Source organism: Coccinella septempunctata, chromosome 1, assembly GCF_907165205.1.
Source record: "Coccinella septempunctata chromosome 1, icCocSept1.1, whole genome shotgun sequence".
In the NCBI taxonomy this organism is placed as follows: Eukaryota; Metazoa; Arthropoda; class Insecta; order Coleoptera; family Coccinellidae; genus Coccinella; species Coccinella septempunctata.
In genome coordinates this window covers 58,339,545-58,357,913 of record NC_058189.1, presented here as the reverse complement: position 1 = coordinate 58,357,913, position 18,369 = coordinate 58,339,545, and the positions used below count along the sequence as shown (strand labels likewise).

The following is an 18,369-nucleotide window of genomic DNA, read 5'->3' as shown; positions in this document are numbered from 1 at the left end:
CTCAGTAGAAATGGAAAAAACAACGATGGTCTATCGGACAAAGTTTCTCGAAAATGGCTGGGCCAACTAATTGATAGCTAGTGATCATTGACTGCAGTTTATCATAAGAAATATCCACATTCTGAAGGAGTTCACTCGTTAAATTCGATTTATTTCAGAATCTACTTGAGGTTGTAGGTATAAATGCTGATTTGGTGCATCCAAAAATGATTACTATTCCCGTTTGCCGCAACGAACCAATTGTTATCCTGATTAATTTTCAATCAGCAGCTATTCAGAACTCTAGAGCGCCAGTTCATATCGACATTCAAAATTACAGGATTATGCAAGGTCATGCCTGAATACACAGAGATCCATTGTATAGTCAGGAATACAAATTGATCGGTGGAAAGCTGACTGATGAATGGGCCACGATTGATTGCAAGTGTTCTCGAATTATTCGGACAACTTGTTGGTCCATGAAACCAGCCATAAATCAACGGAATATCAATCAGCCACCGGACGAATTTGTATTGAAAATTGGGGGTGGGATATCGCTGATTAGGTGTGGTAGCGGGATACTGAAATCGCATTCCGGCAGGATTAGGGAATGCGCCTTTTTGATGTAGGGGGCATGTAATATGTGGAATATTGAAACAACATTAAGGTATAACCTATAAAACATTCCTTCTGAACTCTGAACATAAGCGGGTTTTTTTGCCCCCCCTCTTTTCTGATAATATCGAAATTCTGCTAAGGATCAAAAATATTCTTATACAGGGTGACAATTTAAAAACTTGCCGGGCCAATTGTGCCGCGACAAGGATGTTTTCAGAGAAAATGCCAAAACAGGTCAATTTTTATTCGGAGGGTTGCATATTTTGAGCAGAATTGAAAGCCGAAATCTCAATGTGTAGTGGCTATCACCCTTAAATTCTTGATAGGGAATAGGGGGTGAAATTTACCTCAATTGAAAGATCACCTGTCGCTCTACATGAATACTGTGGTTTGCAAATTTTTATTGATTCCTTGAAGTAGTTACAGGAGGTGACAATTTGAAAACTTGCCAGGCCAATTATGTCTCAACAAGGATTTTTTCAAAGAAAAAGGCGGAACAGGTCAATTTTTGAAAGGAGAGGGACATATTTTGAGCCAAATTGTACGCCGAAATCACCTCGAAACTAGGTGTAAGGGCTATCACCCCTAAATTCTTCATAGGGTGAGCTAAACCTCAATTGGAAGACAATAATATGTCCCTCTACATAATACTATTGTCTTCCAATTGAGATATAGTTCAGCCTGTATTCCCTATTAAGAATTTAGGGGTGACAACCCAAACACCTAAAATTGAGGAGATTTTGGCTTACAATTCTGCCAGACACATGTACCCCTCGGAATAAAAATTGATCTGTCCCGGCATTTTTTCTGAAAACATCCTTGTCGAGATATATTTGACCTGGCAAGTTTTCAAATTGTCAGCCCCTGTAACTATTGCAAGGACTCAATAAAAATTTGCAAACCATAATATTCATGTAGAGGGTCATGGATCTTTCAATTGAGCTATAGCTCACCCCCTATTCCCTATTGAGAATTTAGGGATGATAGCTCCTACACCTAGGGTTGAGAAGATTTCGGCTTACAATTCTGCTCAAAATATGTCTCCCTACGAATAGAAATTGACCTCTGTTCCGGTATTTTCTCTTAAATCATCCTTTTCGTGACATACTTGAACTGCCAAGTTTACAAATTGTCACCCTGTATAAAACCTTGCGTATGAATATATTGGGGTTTAGTGATTAATTAAAATTAAGGGTTATATTCCCAAGAGAAGAAATCTGGCATAAAGATAGAAAAGAGCTTGTGAAATGAGCAGAGTCTTTAAAAATATCATTGTAATCATTGAATGCTTTCCATTAACTGAGAATTTTTTGTCGAAAATAATGAGAATAACTGCCACAAGTCTCTTCTCATTAGGATTCGAACCATAACAGGCGGTTTTGTACAAGAAATATAGAATGAGATTCTATCCATTTATGCCATATCTTCCTATCATATTACCAATTAATTGGAAGCCGACAAAGAATTTTGAGGCAAAAACGGATAATTGAGATCTCACCCGTTTTTGCTCAGTTGAATGAGATTATTATACAGGCTTGGGATAAAGTTTGGCACCAAATTAATATCTTCAAAACAAAACGGGCGATATTTCTGAAATTTGGCAGCTGAGTGTAATGGACCACAATGCATCTGATGAGCATATTTTCATTAATGAGATACTTCCGGTTTAACCGGAAATGACAAAACTTTTTTTTATTTAAATGGGACACCCTGCAGATTCTGAAAGTTCCATGTAAAAATTATCTGTAAAAAGAAGAAATTCAGTCTTTTTGTACATTTGAGAAAAAATCCATTCAAATAAATAAATCGTTGTTATTTGTATCAATAGTGAGAAATAAAACGAAATACTTTGTATTAGATAACTCTTTCTGCTTTTCATGGCGTATTTTTTATGAAAATCTATAAAAAGAAGAAACACAGGGCTTTTACTAGTAGAAAAAATTTATTGAAAATAATTTAAAAAAAAATCATTTTAAATGTTCGAAGTGCTTGCCATTCACCTCCTGACAATAAATTTAAAAATTACCGTCCGTTCCGTTTTAAATATATTAATTTGGTGCCAAACTTTATCCCAACCCTGTATTTAAAACGGAACGGACGGTAATTTTGAAGATTTTCATAAAAAATACGTCATGAAAAGCAGAAAGAGTTATCTGATACAAAGTATTTCGTTTTATTTCTCACTATTGATACAATTAACAACGATTTATTTATTTGAATGGATTTTTTCTCAAACGTACAAAAAGACTGAATTTCCTCTTTTTACAGATAATTTTTACATGGAACCCGATATGGACAGATCGGAAACAAGGTGCACTTTCAGAATCTGCAGAAATATACAGGGTGTCCCATTTAAATAAAAAAAAGTTTTGTCATTTCCGGTTAAACCGGAAGTATCTCATTAATGAAAATATGCTCATCAGATGCATTGTGGTCCATTACACTCAGCTGCCAAATTTCAAAAATATCGCCCGTTTCGTTTTAAAGATATTAATTTGGTGCCAAACTTTATCCCAATCCTGTATATGTTTAGCCAACATCTGTTTCCTCTTCAGGACCTATTCAGTTTTTGAAGTGCAAATGCACGAATTTATGAAATATTTCAAAGACCACCAGCTATACTCTGTTTTATATAAACATACTTCTCGTAAAAAGTCTTCAAATACTTGCGCTCAGCCATCAGTTGTTTGTTTTCCCTAATGAAATCACTCGTTTACAGCCTTTCCAGTTGAGTGGCAATTTAATTTTCAATTGAAAACAAGTCTGTAAAAATCCGTCAATCAGGTACTTTTTTGAACCGATCTGGAACCATAGAAAAATCGAAGCAAAACAGGCATTATAACTTTCATATAAGCAAGATGTGCAAGCTGTGTATGGGTTTCACAGAAATTGTATTCACTGGTCAATCATTTTTGACTCTTGGAAGCTTCATATTTTATTCTTCTGCCACGTAGACATACAATCTTAGTAGCTTTAATGCTATTGAGAGTGCATGTTTTATATAACCCAGGATGACTTGATAAAAAAACACTACTCTTCTCTACTGGTTGCGGCATTTTCTCTGGAATGGATCAGACTAATCGATTTTTATATTAGTTGAAGCGGGATATGTTATCACGAGGATTATACTTCCTGAAATTCATCTTCCCACCTTCCGAAACCTTTAAAGCTACTCAGGACGCCAGAGGGTAGAAATCCTTATCGGAACTAGTCTACCTCGAATAAAAATTGACAGCAGTGAAGGGTTTTACAGAAATCAATTCTGAGACTAGAGAAAAAGATGTTACACACGTAATTATACTCCATTCACTTTTACTTTAGCACTTGGTTGGCCATGAAATAATTCCTTCAAGTTTTCGTAATTGTCACTCATGAAATGTCGTTAATGTCATAACGCTGTTGACACAATTGATATCAATTAATATTGCAAAAATGCCGAAAGTGATTGAAAAAGAAAGAAGGCAGGGTTTCAGGAAGTTCCATTTAGAATTCAGGTCATTCAAATAGAAGGTAACCGTGATATTCTAATATCTACAATATATCAGACGGTAGGGAATATATTCAATGTGAGTGAATTTATATAATGCTTCATCTGAATCTAAACGACTTATATTTTAGGTGAATGTTCACAATCAGAAAGATTGAGAATGAACTGGATGACAAAGAATTTCCTTCTATTGGGAGATCCAAAAAAGTGGTGGCATTTGAGAATTTTATTTTAGGGTGAACGAATGCGAAAAATTAGGTACTACATATTTTCGATGAATGTCATCGTAGAATGAGTTCCAGAAAATTAATTTTTCTATTTTTCATTTGACTTGTCCTATATATTGTAAATGTATTAAGGGATCAATGAATATACAAAATTATGATTATATCAAAGTATTAAAAATAAACAGCTAACAGTGAAATGTTAATTCATGTGAAATTTTTGTTTAAGAAGTTCCTATTGCCTTAAAACTTCCTTTAATTCTTTTGACATCCATTAAAGCAAGATTATTTTTGTTGAAGAATTTAACATTCTTAATTATTCCTTGATTTTTTTGAAATCCACAACTGATGTAACGTATTCAAACATTAGCCAAAGAAAATAACGAACATCAACTCTCCTCAAGCTAGTGCATATTATGATATTATAGAGATCTCTTGTATTTTCCATGTAACTTGATTTAGTATGCCTTCAATCAGTTCGTATTCAACCTTTAGTCAGAGAAGACCCACATCAACTCTTCTCAAGCCACTACATATTGTCTCAATAATTGAATTTTCTTCCATAGCAAAAATAAATATATTTAAAAAACTGATCTCTTGTATTTTCTATGCAAATAATAGATTTGGTATGCCTTCAATCTGTTTGTATAAACGTCAATTATAACTTACCTAAAATTTTCGTACTATAAGGCCCGGTTGTTGAGTTCGTGATTAAAGTTAATCCTGGATTAATTTTGACATTTCCGTTCAAATCTGTCACGTTAATCCAGGATTAACTTTAATCTCGGTTTAAACCAGAATTGAACAACCGAGCCTAGAAAGTGGAATGTGTCAAATTTTTATGGCTAACCCGAATACTAAAATAAAAGTGAATGGAGTATATATATGACGCCCACAAATGTTAGTAGTCAACCAGAGTCAATGTGACAGTTCTTTAAAAAAAATTGCTCTTGTCAAAATCTTGGCAGTAACATATAAAAATTGACAACCAGGAGTTTTGGAATATCTAACTAACTCATTTGTAGTGGCCAAATTAATCTAATTCCATGAAAAAACTATGAAAATGGAAAAAAGCTGAATGCAACTAGAACAGCAGTTCTTCTTTATAAGTTGATATTTTCATCAATATAATAATATTTCGCAGATGACACAACTCTTATCACCCACAATACAACATTGGGAAAGTGTATTTTACAGCTACAAAAACTAACTGATGTCACTGTAGCATGGATGAGAAGATGGAGAATGCAGCCCAATCCGAATAAGTCAAAACTCATTATTTTCAACCACAAAACCAAGAGAATCTCTCCAAATATCAACATTGGGAAGAACAGCATTAGGCCCACAAACATGTGCAAATATTTGGGTATACTTATTGACAACAAGTTGAGTCACATACAAGAACGCAGAAAAAAGCAGTTATAACACGTGCGGGTCATTTTAGATCGCTCACCTATAAGAACATGGGTATCAATATGAAAACTGCAACTTCGATATACAAAATGATATGCAGACCGATGCTAGAATATGGAAATACAATTTTACTAAACTCAACTAAAACAACCCTAAAAAATCTTGAAGCAGCTGAAAGAACATGCTTAAGGAAAATAACGAAAATGAGACATCCTAATAATCCTTTGCACAACCCTTCTAATTCACTACTTTATGAAACAACTGGAGTTGAGCCAATACTGAAGAGACTTGAGAGACTGGGTAAGAAATTCATTGGGAAGCAGACGAACAAAGATATAATGGAACCATTAATTCATCATTATGAAACACAGTATGCAACACGGGCGAAACTGCCAACATTACCACTTTACGAACACCTACAATCTATAGAATGACTTTTGTAGTTAACTAATTTATTAATTAACAAATATATATGTGTAACTGGCAGGAAGACTTCGGTCGATAGCCAATTGATCCTTTGTATCAATAAAGTTATGTTTCTCTCTCTCTCTCTAATAATATTTCTAACCCTTCTCGAGATATTCGCGATAGATAAATTTATCAATTCATTAAAATTAATATTCGGAACTTATGCTTCTTGAAATATCAACAGCCATTTTTAGTAGGACTAAAGGAGGTTTTGAAATCAAGGGTATCTACTTTTAAATTGATTATGAAAATGCTTCTGTCAGATAATAGTATTCCACTGTTTCAATTAGGTATTACTAATTCAGACATTTTCCAATTTTATGTAAAAAAATTTACGAAACATCTGTATAAGGCTGGCAAGTTTGTATTCCCCTCGTATCGAATCACCCTGTATGTGTGCAACCACTTTTTCGTCACGGTAGAGCGAATAAATGAAGGAATAAAAACAAATTAAAGAAATGCATGTCGACAAAAAATCAACTCCTTCTCTGAGTTCGTTCGTTAAAACTTCTCCAGTTCATCCCGATAAAAATCAGACGATAGTTTCCCCCAATTTTTTTTCATTCCAACCATCCCTATTCCTCCACGCTCCGTGAAAATGTGAAAGGTCATCCTGCGAGACGATCCCAGAGGATTTGAGCCCGAATAATTTCCGTGAAAATTCCTCGGAACGCATTCGCCGGAAACAAGTGGAAAACTTGAAACGGAATACGAAATTTAAATCTCCACTAAGCGAGACGGATTTTTATTCATTCTTACTTCGCTAAGGATGGCCCAGTTTTCTGTTTCGCTGTGTACGAAGAGTCGCATCGCCTGCAGCGGTCCCAAGGAGTCGTCCACTGTTCCCTGGGCTATTCCGACGTCGTCGAACTTTCCTGAAACAGAATTTTTTTCGGATTAGATCCATCATTTATCGGCTGATATTCAATTCATGATATCTTTCTGTTCAATAGTCAGGATTTATGTAGATACAGGCTGGGCAAATTTCGATGTTTTAGCACTACAGCTTTTAAACTAGAGGAGATAGACAAAATCTGATACCCCATTCTCGTTCCCGTTTTCTGAGAAACTAACAAGAGTAGTAGTCATTTTTGGCCACCTTCTTTTGTTTTCGAGTTATAAGCGAAAATTGGAAAAATGGCGATTTCGAAATAAATTTATATCTCCGCTAATACCTACTGATGATAGAGCTCTGAAATTGAAACATTATACAGGCACTTTTTTGAGTAGAATCCAGTGGCGTGCTTGCCTTTTTAGCAGGATTTTTAATTACGAAGCTATGACCAAAAGTTATGTTTTTTTTGAATGGGAACATTACATTTCTGTGCAGTTTTTTGAAAGCCTAATTTTTACTGATTTCAAAAATATATAACATCATATGATCTGTATCAATATAAATAATAGAAAATGGTCAAAAACTCAATATTATTTGGTTTCAACTTTTGCAAGCACAGAAAAAAAGAGCTTCCTATAACAATAGCAGTCTCCTTCCGGCAATGTCACTTTTTCTATGCTTTTTAACAATTTCCACAAAATTTGAATCTTGGAGAAATTGAGTAAGAAGCATAGAAATGAAAGGACCAATAGAAGGAGACTGTGGTTATCACATAGACTCATAGACATATAGACATGGACTGTGCCTTCCCTTTATATCTATGCATGAAATACGGTCAAAAAAAGTGACAGAGAGAAACGCACGTCGAGCATGCAGTTGTCTTTTTCTAGAATTTTGATTGGTCCACACTCACCTCTATGTGAACAAAAAAGAGACAGGTAACTGCCCGACCATCATTTCTCTCTTTCTATAAAAAAGACATTTTCATGCTGACATTGCTCAGTCCATGTCTCTATGTCTATGGGTAATCATAAGATGAAACATTTTTCTATTGCCTTCAAAAGTAAAAACCATGGAAATATAGGGAAAAAACATGTTTAACCATTTTCTATTATTTATATTGATACAAACCATATGATGTTATATATTTTTGAAATCAGTAAAAATTTTCAAAAAAATGCACAGTAATCTAGTGTTCCCATTCAAACTAACATAACTTTGGGTCATAGCTTCGTAATTAAAAATCCTGCTAAAAAGGCAAGCACCTTTCTAGTGATAATTCTCGACATTTCATCCACCCCGGCGCAACTGTTCGATCTTGAGGAAATTTTAACTGAACCCAACTTTTTGGGAATTTTTCGGAGGTCATCTTTCGAGGCGATTACCTTCCAGGAAATTATCGTAGATCTAAACTTGATACATATTCTGAAACAGCAACTCATTTAGTAATAAATCTAAGAATTTCATTTATTTCGGCAAAATCTTTCGGTCTTGAGGAAGTATCAACTGAACCCAACTTTTTGGTAATTTTACGAAGGTCATCTTTCGAGTCGATTATCTTCCAAGAAAACTATCGTAGATCTGAATGTGATACATATTCTGAAACAGCAACTTTTCTTGTAATAAATCTGAGAATTTCATCCATTTTGGCACAACCGTTCGGTCTTGAGGAGGTTTCAACTACACCCAACTTTTTGGGAATTTTTCGAAGGTCAATTTTCGAGTCGCGTATTTTCCAGAAAAATTATCGTAGATCTAAAAGTCATAAATATTCTGATGAAGCAACTCTTCTTGTGATAAATTTCAAGATTTCATCCATCTCGCCATAACCGTTCGGTCTTCAAGAAATTTTGATTGACCCCATCTTTTTAGGAATTATTCGAAGGTAAATTTTTGAGTCGCGTATCTTCCAGGAAAATCATCATAGATTCGAATGTTATACATATTCTGAAAGAGCCACTGTTCTTGTGGTAAATCTCAAGATTTCATCCATTTCGGCACAACCGTTCGGTCTTGACGAATTCTCAAATGAAATTTGCAATTTTTGAAAAATGCCACTTCCAAGATGAAAATCAAAACGAATAGAATAGAATAGAATAGAATAGAAGGGAGATAGACTTTCGAAGTTGCTCGCAATAGATTCAGCGTGTTCGAAAACCTATATTTTCTTACCAAAATTTCAAATATCTGGACCTGTTCAAGAGAAAAGCTCTCTGGAATGCAATTCTCTATTGAATCATCAACTGTTTGGTTTTCTAGAATCTTCCAAACAAATTCTACGCACTCTATGTGCTAAGACAGTTATAGAACATCCTGATTTTCAGACAACAGTAGCATATAGGCGAGCATATAGGTCATTTTAGGGGGTCTAACCCCTTGGTCATTTTCTACCCAAGAAAATAGAGATTTTCGAAATCGAGTTTTTGTGCTAGGGTGGAAGCCTTGGCAAAATCGAATAACGTTAATAAGAACCACCATCAAGTAGCTATCTGTTTCTAATTGGATTGATAAGTCGAGAGATTTACATGCGAAATATAGTTTTTATTCTGCTTCTTCCTGCTTTCAATAGGACTGTGTCCTAAGTGTGATACGATGTGTGATTTATCATTGTGTTTTTTTTCTTCTCTTTTGTGACGTGATCAACAATCTGTGATTCTTAGATCAAATAAAGGTTATCTATCTATCTATCTATCTATAAGTCAAGACGTTGAAACAGTTTGAAACTGAATCTTATGAAATAACGAAAATAATCATTTTAAATAGTGACACAAACAAGGATTTGAATTTCGAAATGAATTCCTGTCACGATCAACGTGTTCTAAAACACCAAATAGAGCCATAATGCCGGGAAGTCACATAAACTGGGCACTAATGAAAAACTGCAGCCATCGTAACCTTTCAAGAAGAACTTTTGGCGAACTCTTAAAATTGGAAAGAGACGTCGTAGTTATAAGACGGATAATCGAAGTTCGACAACTGGACAGTAAACTCTCTTCTGGATGGCACGAAAAGCCGATTTCTCGAACGTTCTGATTCCTTCACATTGGTCGAATGGAGTTTAAGCTTTGCTGATGGAAAATTCGATGGAAAAACGGGAAAAACCGCTGACCGGGATGAGTCGGTAGGTTCCAATGCCTTCGAAGATACGGGTATTAAACTTTTATAGTGATGGTCACGACACGAGTTCGTAAATGCGAGTATTGGTCTGCACATCAGCAGCGTTAAAATAGAAATTTCTTCGCTCATTCTGTCCTGCAACTACTGCACGTATGTCGTGGAGTAAGTTTTTTTCTCTACTATTACTGTGGTCTGATCGATCAACTCCAGGATGATTTACTCTTTACAGAAAATGTACCATTCTTACAGTTAGGCTATGGAATTTTGTAGGTTGATATTCTCTGTGATTTTCTGTGATTTTTAGCTTTTGCTGCATCAGATTCTAGGTAATCAACAATTTTCTTGATGTCCTGGAAGGAGCCTACAGTTTTGAGTGATCCAAGGATATGAGATCAGATGTTCCCTTCTGTCTGGAGACCTGTAGCCTTCTGCTCTTCTACCTCTTGTTAAGGGTTAAAGTACAAAATAACCACAGGCTAAGCCGCTAAGCACTATTATTATATATTTTTATACAGAATGAGTCTTTGACTCGTAAAACAGTAGATTCTAGAGGTCAAAAGATACACTTTTTATATCAGTTTTTTCCCAATCAGTTTGGCTTAAACGATACTGGTTGTTGAAAAACCATAAGAAAATGTTAGTTTTAGTTTTATCGAATGAAACGAATTTCGGTATAGGTTTTCACCTATGTCTTCCAGTTTTCTCATTATGACCATTACGTACCATAAAAGTACCAAAAATTAAAAGAACCCCCAACTCTTGAAACTTAGTTGGAAGCTATCTAATGAATATTTGAACGTTTTGTAAAATGAAAATATTCTTCATATTTTCTCGCCGTTCTAGAGTAATTTGATGTTAAAAAAAAAAAAATTGTGATATTCGAAAAATTGGGTAGGTACTTTGGTTGAATGCAACTCTGTTCATTGAAAGATCCACAGATGTGAAGTGTCATAGATTTAAATTGTTATTTTGAAGGGAATTTTGTTTCTCTAGGGGTGCCATAGCTCATTCTGAATACTTAAAATGGCAATATCTTTTTATCAGGGCCTAATCAGAAAAAATGGTATAGGAAAAAAGTACTACTTTTGATTTCAAGAATATACTGTTAAAATATTTGTACGAGTCAAAGACTCGTCTTGTAGAAATTACTGAATGATTACAAATATTATTTGTATGCCCTAATGAAGTGAAGAAGTGAATATTCGAGAGGAACCTTACTTTTTGCACTTGAATTAAATTTTCAGTATTTCTGTACATACCATGTGTTTTTTTGCGTATTACACAACCAAAATATGGTGCTCATGACACTTAGTGCCAAAAAAAAATTTGAAAGATAGGTCTGTAAGTGCGATAATGGGCTATTGCAACTCATATGGTGTTATTACGTAATTTTCCTGTATAACCCCCGAAACATTTTTCAAGGATATTTCTCGAGAGATTGATAACACTCACTATATGTGTGGTCTGCCTTATGACAGCAATTACACCGCTTACCTGACCCACTGCAGGCATTACAACAACTCGTGAATGCTTTGATGAATATTCGGCGATCATTCCTCAAACTTTCATCGATAACCTCATTGGCACTATGCCGAGTAAATAAAAAGCAGTAGAAAGACCTAGAAAAGGCACCACAAGACATGAAACATTGATTTCCAGGTCTAACTTTTTTAATGCTGCAACCTTCACTTGGTAGAATCTTAATTTTCTATATTTTTCTGCTACGCTAAGGCAGTCTCCTTCCTTACTATTGCCATTTCAGGCAGGTTTACTACTATAAGTATGTAGACGCAGATTTTTGACTCCAATTTTTGAGAAGTGTATAAGTAGAGGAAGGTTGCCGGGATTGAAACTTTTCTTCGATTGGACCACCAACTGTTCTAGCCATCTGCTGGTTTTCGTAAAAGAACAATCACAACCTTCACAGAAATTTAAAAATGACAATGCCTCTACTGTGTAGGAAAGGTTGCTTGGATTTGACCTTCTCCTTGATTGTACCACCACCTGTTCTAAAGCCTAATCCATCTGCTTGTTCTTACGAGGATAAATATTGATATTGAGTTAGCCTAGACCAGTTCCATGCATAAAAAAATATTGCCTCACCAAAGCAACGAACAATAACTCATTAGAAGTGTCAATGTGAAGTTTGAGGTCAAAAAAGTAAACCAGAGTTACGCAATAAATTGAAAGAAAGATGTCCACAAAAATTGTGAAAATCGCAAAATTGGAGTATCGGGCCATTATCAAGTACCGGTATTTAAAAGGGTTAAGAGGTAAGCAGATTTACGAAGATATGCTCAATACCTTTGGTGATCAATGTCCATCGTATGCGACCGTGAAAAATTGGACTGCAAGCTTCAAAAGAGGTAAATTTTCCATTAAAGATGATGACTGATCGGGAAGGCCAGTTTCTGTGTCAGTCTCCGAAAATATCGATGCAGTTCATCATGACATGATTTTATGACACCGTCGAATTGGGCTAAAACAGATATCTGAAGCACTGAATATTTCATACGAACGCGTTCATCATATAGTTCACGTCAATGTGGACGTGAGAAAAATTGCTGCAAAATGGATCCCCAAATGTTTGAATGTTGACCAAAAGCGTGCAAGGGTAGAAGCATAGCTGTGCTAGATTTGAAAACGATGTAGACTTCTTAAACCGAATTGTGACTATGGATGAGACTTGGGTACATTTCTACGATCCAGAAGCAGAGCAACAATCGATGAAATGGCGACACTCTTGTTCTCCAAGACCTAAGAAATTTCGTATCAAAAAATCGGCTGGAAAAGTTCTTGCTTCAGTTTTTTGGGGATTGCCATGGTGCAATCATGATTGATTTTTTGGATAAAGGGTAGAACAATAACCGAAAAATACTATTCGACATTACTGACCACTCTACAGGAAAAAATTAAAGAGAAAAGACGCGGAAAGCTATCCAAATGTGTTTTGTTTTTGCAAGACACCGCCCCTACACACAAATCTCATGTCGCCATGCAAAAAATTGGAGATTTAGTGTTTGAATTACTAGAACACCTCCCTTATTCGTCAGATGTGGCTCCATCCAACTATTATCTCCAACGAGGAGGTAATAAAAGCTGTGGAGGTCTGGTTTGCAGAGCAAGAAGAAACATTTTTTTTGAAAGATCTAGAGGCGTTGCAGGTTCACTGTAATAAATGTATCCAATTAAAAGGAGAATATGTTGAGTAATAAAATATTTTGACATCGAAATTTTGTTTGGTTCTATAGTAGGCTAAGAATTTGTCAATATATCCTCGTAATAACGAACTGGGAATAGGTTGGTATTTGAGCATTAGGTTGATGGCAGTCAATGATCCTTATTAACTACGCCGATGGCTTTATAACAGGTTGTGGTCCAATCAAGGGAGGGTCAAATCCAGACAACCTTCCTTCACATGGAGGCATTATCCTTCTCAAATTCCACGAAAGAGCAGGTTTTCATTATTGGTAATAAATAATAATGAAACGAAAACAACAGGAACGTCTTCATTTGAAGAGGAGTCTTATATGAAACCTTGAGGGTGGAAATCTTCCTCGGGCGGAAGAAAAACAACGAAACTCCGTCTGTTGAATGGAAAATAATTCATCCCGTAGGCTGAAAGCGGGCTTTTTGCGAATAATCCCAACAATGACAACCAACTGCGGCAGCGAAACAATATTCGTTTCGGCGAGAGTAGAGCTTAGCGCGAAAATAATTGGACGCAATCCTAACCTGCACATTGAAAAATTAATAGCTGCAATATTTTCGACCGGAGTGAAATTTCGCTTCACGGCAGCCGGGACGCCGTGAAAAATAAGCCGAAACTTTAGTTCCCTCGCACGGAACTTCCAAAGGGCCGAAATCGTTTATTTCCAAAATGCAGCCCGCTGGGCGCTGTGGGACCGTGGACTGTAAACTAGTAAACTGAGGGCTTTTCAGATGAGAACGTTTAGAACTTTTTGTTTTTCTTCAGTTCGCATTGCTCCTATAGGAATTCTTGTGTTTCGAGAAAATACGACACGTTTTTAGGGCTCGGCAAATCTATACAGGGTGATTCATTGGGAAATTCGAATACAACCAGGGTAGAAAGAGGAGACCGAGGTGCTTTGATAACATATAATTTTATAGATCTTTCATTCCTCATTACCGCAATAGTTTCGTGTTTTTGTTGAGTATAATAGTATAGTAGTAGTAGTTTCAAAACTTAGAATAACGGTCTTTCTGATTTTAAATGCATAGAGAATAGAGTATTCTTTACAGATTTGGAAATTTTGAGGAATTACTTTTTCGAGTGGCATTTGTGTCCTAACCCAGAAAAAGCCACATGTTTCGTGTTTTCATATGAGTACGGTAGATTCGGGTGACTTGGGACAGTCCTGTAACTTGGGACAATTACCTCTCTTTCTTTTCTTTTTGCAGATTTCTTTGTTTCTTACCATTTATGAGTAAAGGGACAAACTTATAAGATTGTGTAGCGTCTTTTCGGTTAGTTTAACAATTAATTCCTGTTGAGTTTGCCGTGACCAAAGCTTTTGAATTGACAGGAAAAATTAACGAATTCAGGAGAGTAAAAGCGTGTTTTTTTAAGGCCCTTATACTTTTCAGTGTCCTGTATATGTGTTTCACTTTGTGCTTGTGTATTTTTTTTCTGGATACGTGGGATATTGGGATATTAGATATGTCATGAAACAAGCTTGTTTACAAATTGAACGGCAACACGGATCTCATTCATTTATTTTGTTGTTTCATTGGGTAACTTGGGGCAATGCCGAACGGATACAAGCGGCGCAATGGCAGCAGGAAATATGCCGATTTTTCGCAGGATATTATTATTTACGTTACTTCCACAAAGAAATCGCCAAAGAATGAAAGAAATCAAAGTTCCCTTGTTTTGTTTAGTTTTTTTACATTTGAGTTGCAATCTATTTACTTTCGCTATGATAGGGGTTTATCATTTAATTTCCTCACCGAATTTCAACTATATAATCACAAATTCTAATTTTTCGAAACTATACACCGTCCCAAGTCACCTATTTCCTTTGATAATTGAGAAATCAATGGATTTTAACTTGTGTCCCAAGCCTTCCAACTCGGTGGGTGACTTGCGACAAGTATATTATGTAAATTTTTTCAAAATTTATATCCGAACTCTGAAGCATGGTAGGATATCCTGATCAATAGTTAAGAGTAATTAGGCATATTCGAACCTCTTTTTCAGATAAAAATATGTCACCGTTTTGAGAATATGACTAGTTGAATTCAACAATCGTCCCAAGTCACCTGAATCTACGGTATTCATCAAAAATACAGGGTCTTTGACTCGTACAAATATTTTACAGCAGATTCTTGAGGTCAAAAGAAACGCTTTTTTTCCATACCATTTTTCTGGATTTTGCCTAATAAAAAGATATAGCGATTTTCAGTTTTCATAATGAGCTGTGCTTCCTCTGGAAAAACAAAATTACCTTCAGATTAACTAGCTAAATCTGTGACGCTATACATCTGTGGATCTTTTGAACAGAGTTGTATTCAGCAAAAGTATCCAATTTTTAAAATTTCACAGATACTTTTTCATTTTTGAACATCAAATCACCCGAAAACGGCGCATTATACGAGAAAATATGAAGAATACTTTTATTTTACAAAACGTTCAAATATTCATTAGCTAACGTCCAACTTAGTTTCAAGAGTTTTGGGTTCTTTGAATTTTTGGTATTTTTATGGTACGTAATGAGCTATGTGAAGCTGGCACCCCCAAATGCGAATTTTGAAACAAAAATTTCAGGGTCGTTTGTCCATCGTAGGTCCACGTTTGTCCACCCTTTTTTTTCATTTGTCCAAGCACCGTTTGAGAGATATGGGAAAAAAACTTTTTTCGGTGCATTTTCTGAGCAGCACCCCCAAATTGCAAAAACATTTTTTTGATGGTATAGATCGTTTGTCCAACGTAAGTCCACTTTTGTCCACCCAATTTTTTCATTTGTCCACCCACAGAACCGTAGAAATCAACCTTTTAAAATTTTGGAAAGTGTGAAGTTGGCACCCCCAAATGAAAATTTTTGAACCAAAATTTCAGGGTCGTTTGTCCATCGTAGGTCCATGTTTGTCCACCCAATTTTTTCATTTGTCCACCCACAGAACCGTAGAAATAAACCTTGTAAAATTTTGGAAAGTGTGAAGTTGGCACCCCCAAATGAAAATTTTTGAACCAAAATTTCAGGGTCGTTTGTCCATCGTAGGTCCATGTTTGTCCACCTTTTTTTTTCATTTGTCCAGGCACCGTTTGAGAGATATGGAAAAAGAAGTTGTTGCGGTGAATTTTCTGAGCAGCTCACCCAAATTGCGAAAACGTGTTTTTTTATGGTAGAGATAGTTTGTCCAACGTTAGTCCACTTTTGTCCACCAAATTTTTTCATTTGTCCACCCACAAACCATAGAAATCAATATTTGAAAATTTTGGAAAGTGTGAAGTTGGCACCCTCAAATGAAATTTTTGAACCCAAATTTCAAGGTCGTTTGTCCATCGTAGGTCCATGTTTGTCCACTTTTTTTTCATTTGTCCAGGCACCGTTTGAAAGATATGGAAAAAGAACCTGCAGTTCTGAATCTAAACTCGCCAAAGTGTGTTCGGATTTATTATGTTTCGATTTGGATCTTGTATTTGAAATTGAGAAAGATCTATTTCCTGATGGAATAAAATTGAACGAAATTCCTGTGGATATTGAGGCAATACATGAAAAATATATGCTAGGCGGGGTGATTGTCCATTATCCCCAACACTTTGTCGCATTTACAAGACGGGAACAGGACAAAATGCGATGATATGTCACGAAAAGTGCAATCAGTCAAGGACAATATTTTTGTATATCCAGTCATCGCCATTTACATCAAATGAGGAAACTGATAAATTAATGTAGGTACTCGAAGTCTTGTCCATATTTTTTGTTTCAAATAAATAATAGAAAGGAAAACAGATGATCAAATTATTTACCCATATATTCCCCATAAATTGAAAAACATCAACAAATCCTTATTTCAGATATCGATTGAAATTTATTTCATTTTTAATTGATTTTGTTTCAGAGATTGGAAGTGAAAACCCTAAAAAGTTTATGAAGAAATCCTTATTTGCATTTTGTGATGCCAATATAACACTTTTTTTTTAAATTGTTTTTTATGGTTCTGCGAGTGAACGAATCAAATAATTGCCTAGATTGTAGTGGAATTGCGGAAAACGCTTTCCCTCAATAGGGTGGAACTGCTCAGAAAATGCAATGGAAAAATTCCCTTTTTTATATCTCTCATACGCTCCCTGGATGAATGAAAAAAATGTGGACAAACAGACCTACGATGGACAAAAAACCCTAAAATTTTGGTTTCAAAATTCGCATTTGAGGTTTCAGCTTCACACTTTCATCCAAAAGTTTCAAAGATTGATTTCTATGGTTCTGTGGGTGGACAAATGACAAAATTTGGTGGACAAAAGTGGACTAACGTTGGACAAAAGATCTTTAACATAAAAAACAGGTTTTCGCAATTTGGGTGAGCTGCTCAGAAAATGCGCCGCAACAACTTCTTTTTCCATATCTCTCAAACGGTGCCTGGACAAATGAAAAAAAAAGTGGACAAACATGGACCTACGATGGACAAACGACCCTGAAATTTCGGTTCAAAAATTCCATTTGAGGGTGCCAACTTCACAATTTCCAAAATTTTCAAAGATTGATTTCTATGGTTTGTGGGCGGACAAATGGAAAAATTTGGTGGACAAAAGTGGACTAACGTTGGACAAACGATCCCTACCATAAAAAAACACGTTTTCGCAATTTGGGTGAGCTGCTCCGAAAATGCACCGCAACAACTTCTTTTTCCATATCTCTCAAACGGTGCCTGGAAAAATGAAAAAAAAAGGTGGACAAACATGGACCTACGATGGACAAACGACCCTGAAATTTTGGTTCAAAAATTTTCATTTGGGGGTGCCAACTTCACACTTTCCGAAATTTTAAAAGGTTTATTTCTACGGTTCTGTGGGTGGACAAATGAAAAAATTGGGTGGACAAACATGGACCTATGATGGACAAACGACCCTGAAATTTTGGTTCAAAAATTTTCATTTGGGGGTGCCAACTTCACCTTTTCCAAAATTTTAAAAGGTTTATTTCTACGGTTCTGTGGGTGGACAAATGAAAAAATTGGGTGGACAAAAGTGGACTTACGTTGGA

General features: G+C 35.7%; 1 protein-coding gene across 1 annotated transcript in view; it reads right to left on the bottom strand.

Annotated features, from left to right (window-relative positions):
* The window catches only part of LOC123313104 (alpha-1,3-mannosyl-glycoprotein 4-beta-N-acetylglucosaminyltransferase B), a 174,188-nt gene that overhangs the window by 7,009 nt on the left and 148,810 nt on the right, over window positions 1-18,369 (bottom strand). Inside the window, exon 10 of the mRNA XM_044897834.1 lies at window positions 6,949-7,064. Within this exon, the coding sequence (XP_044753769.1) occupies window positions 6,949-7,064 (116 nt within the window). The remainder of the gene's footprint in view (window positions 1-6,948; window positions 7,065-18,369) is intronic.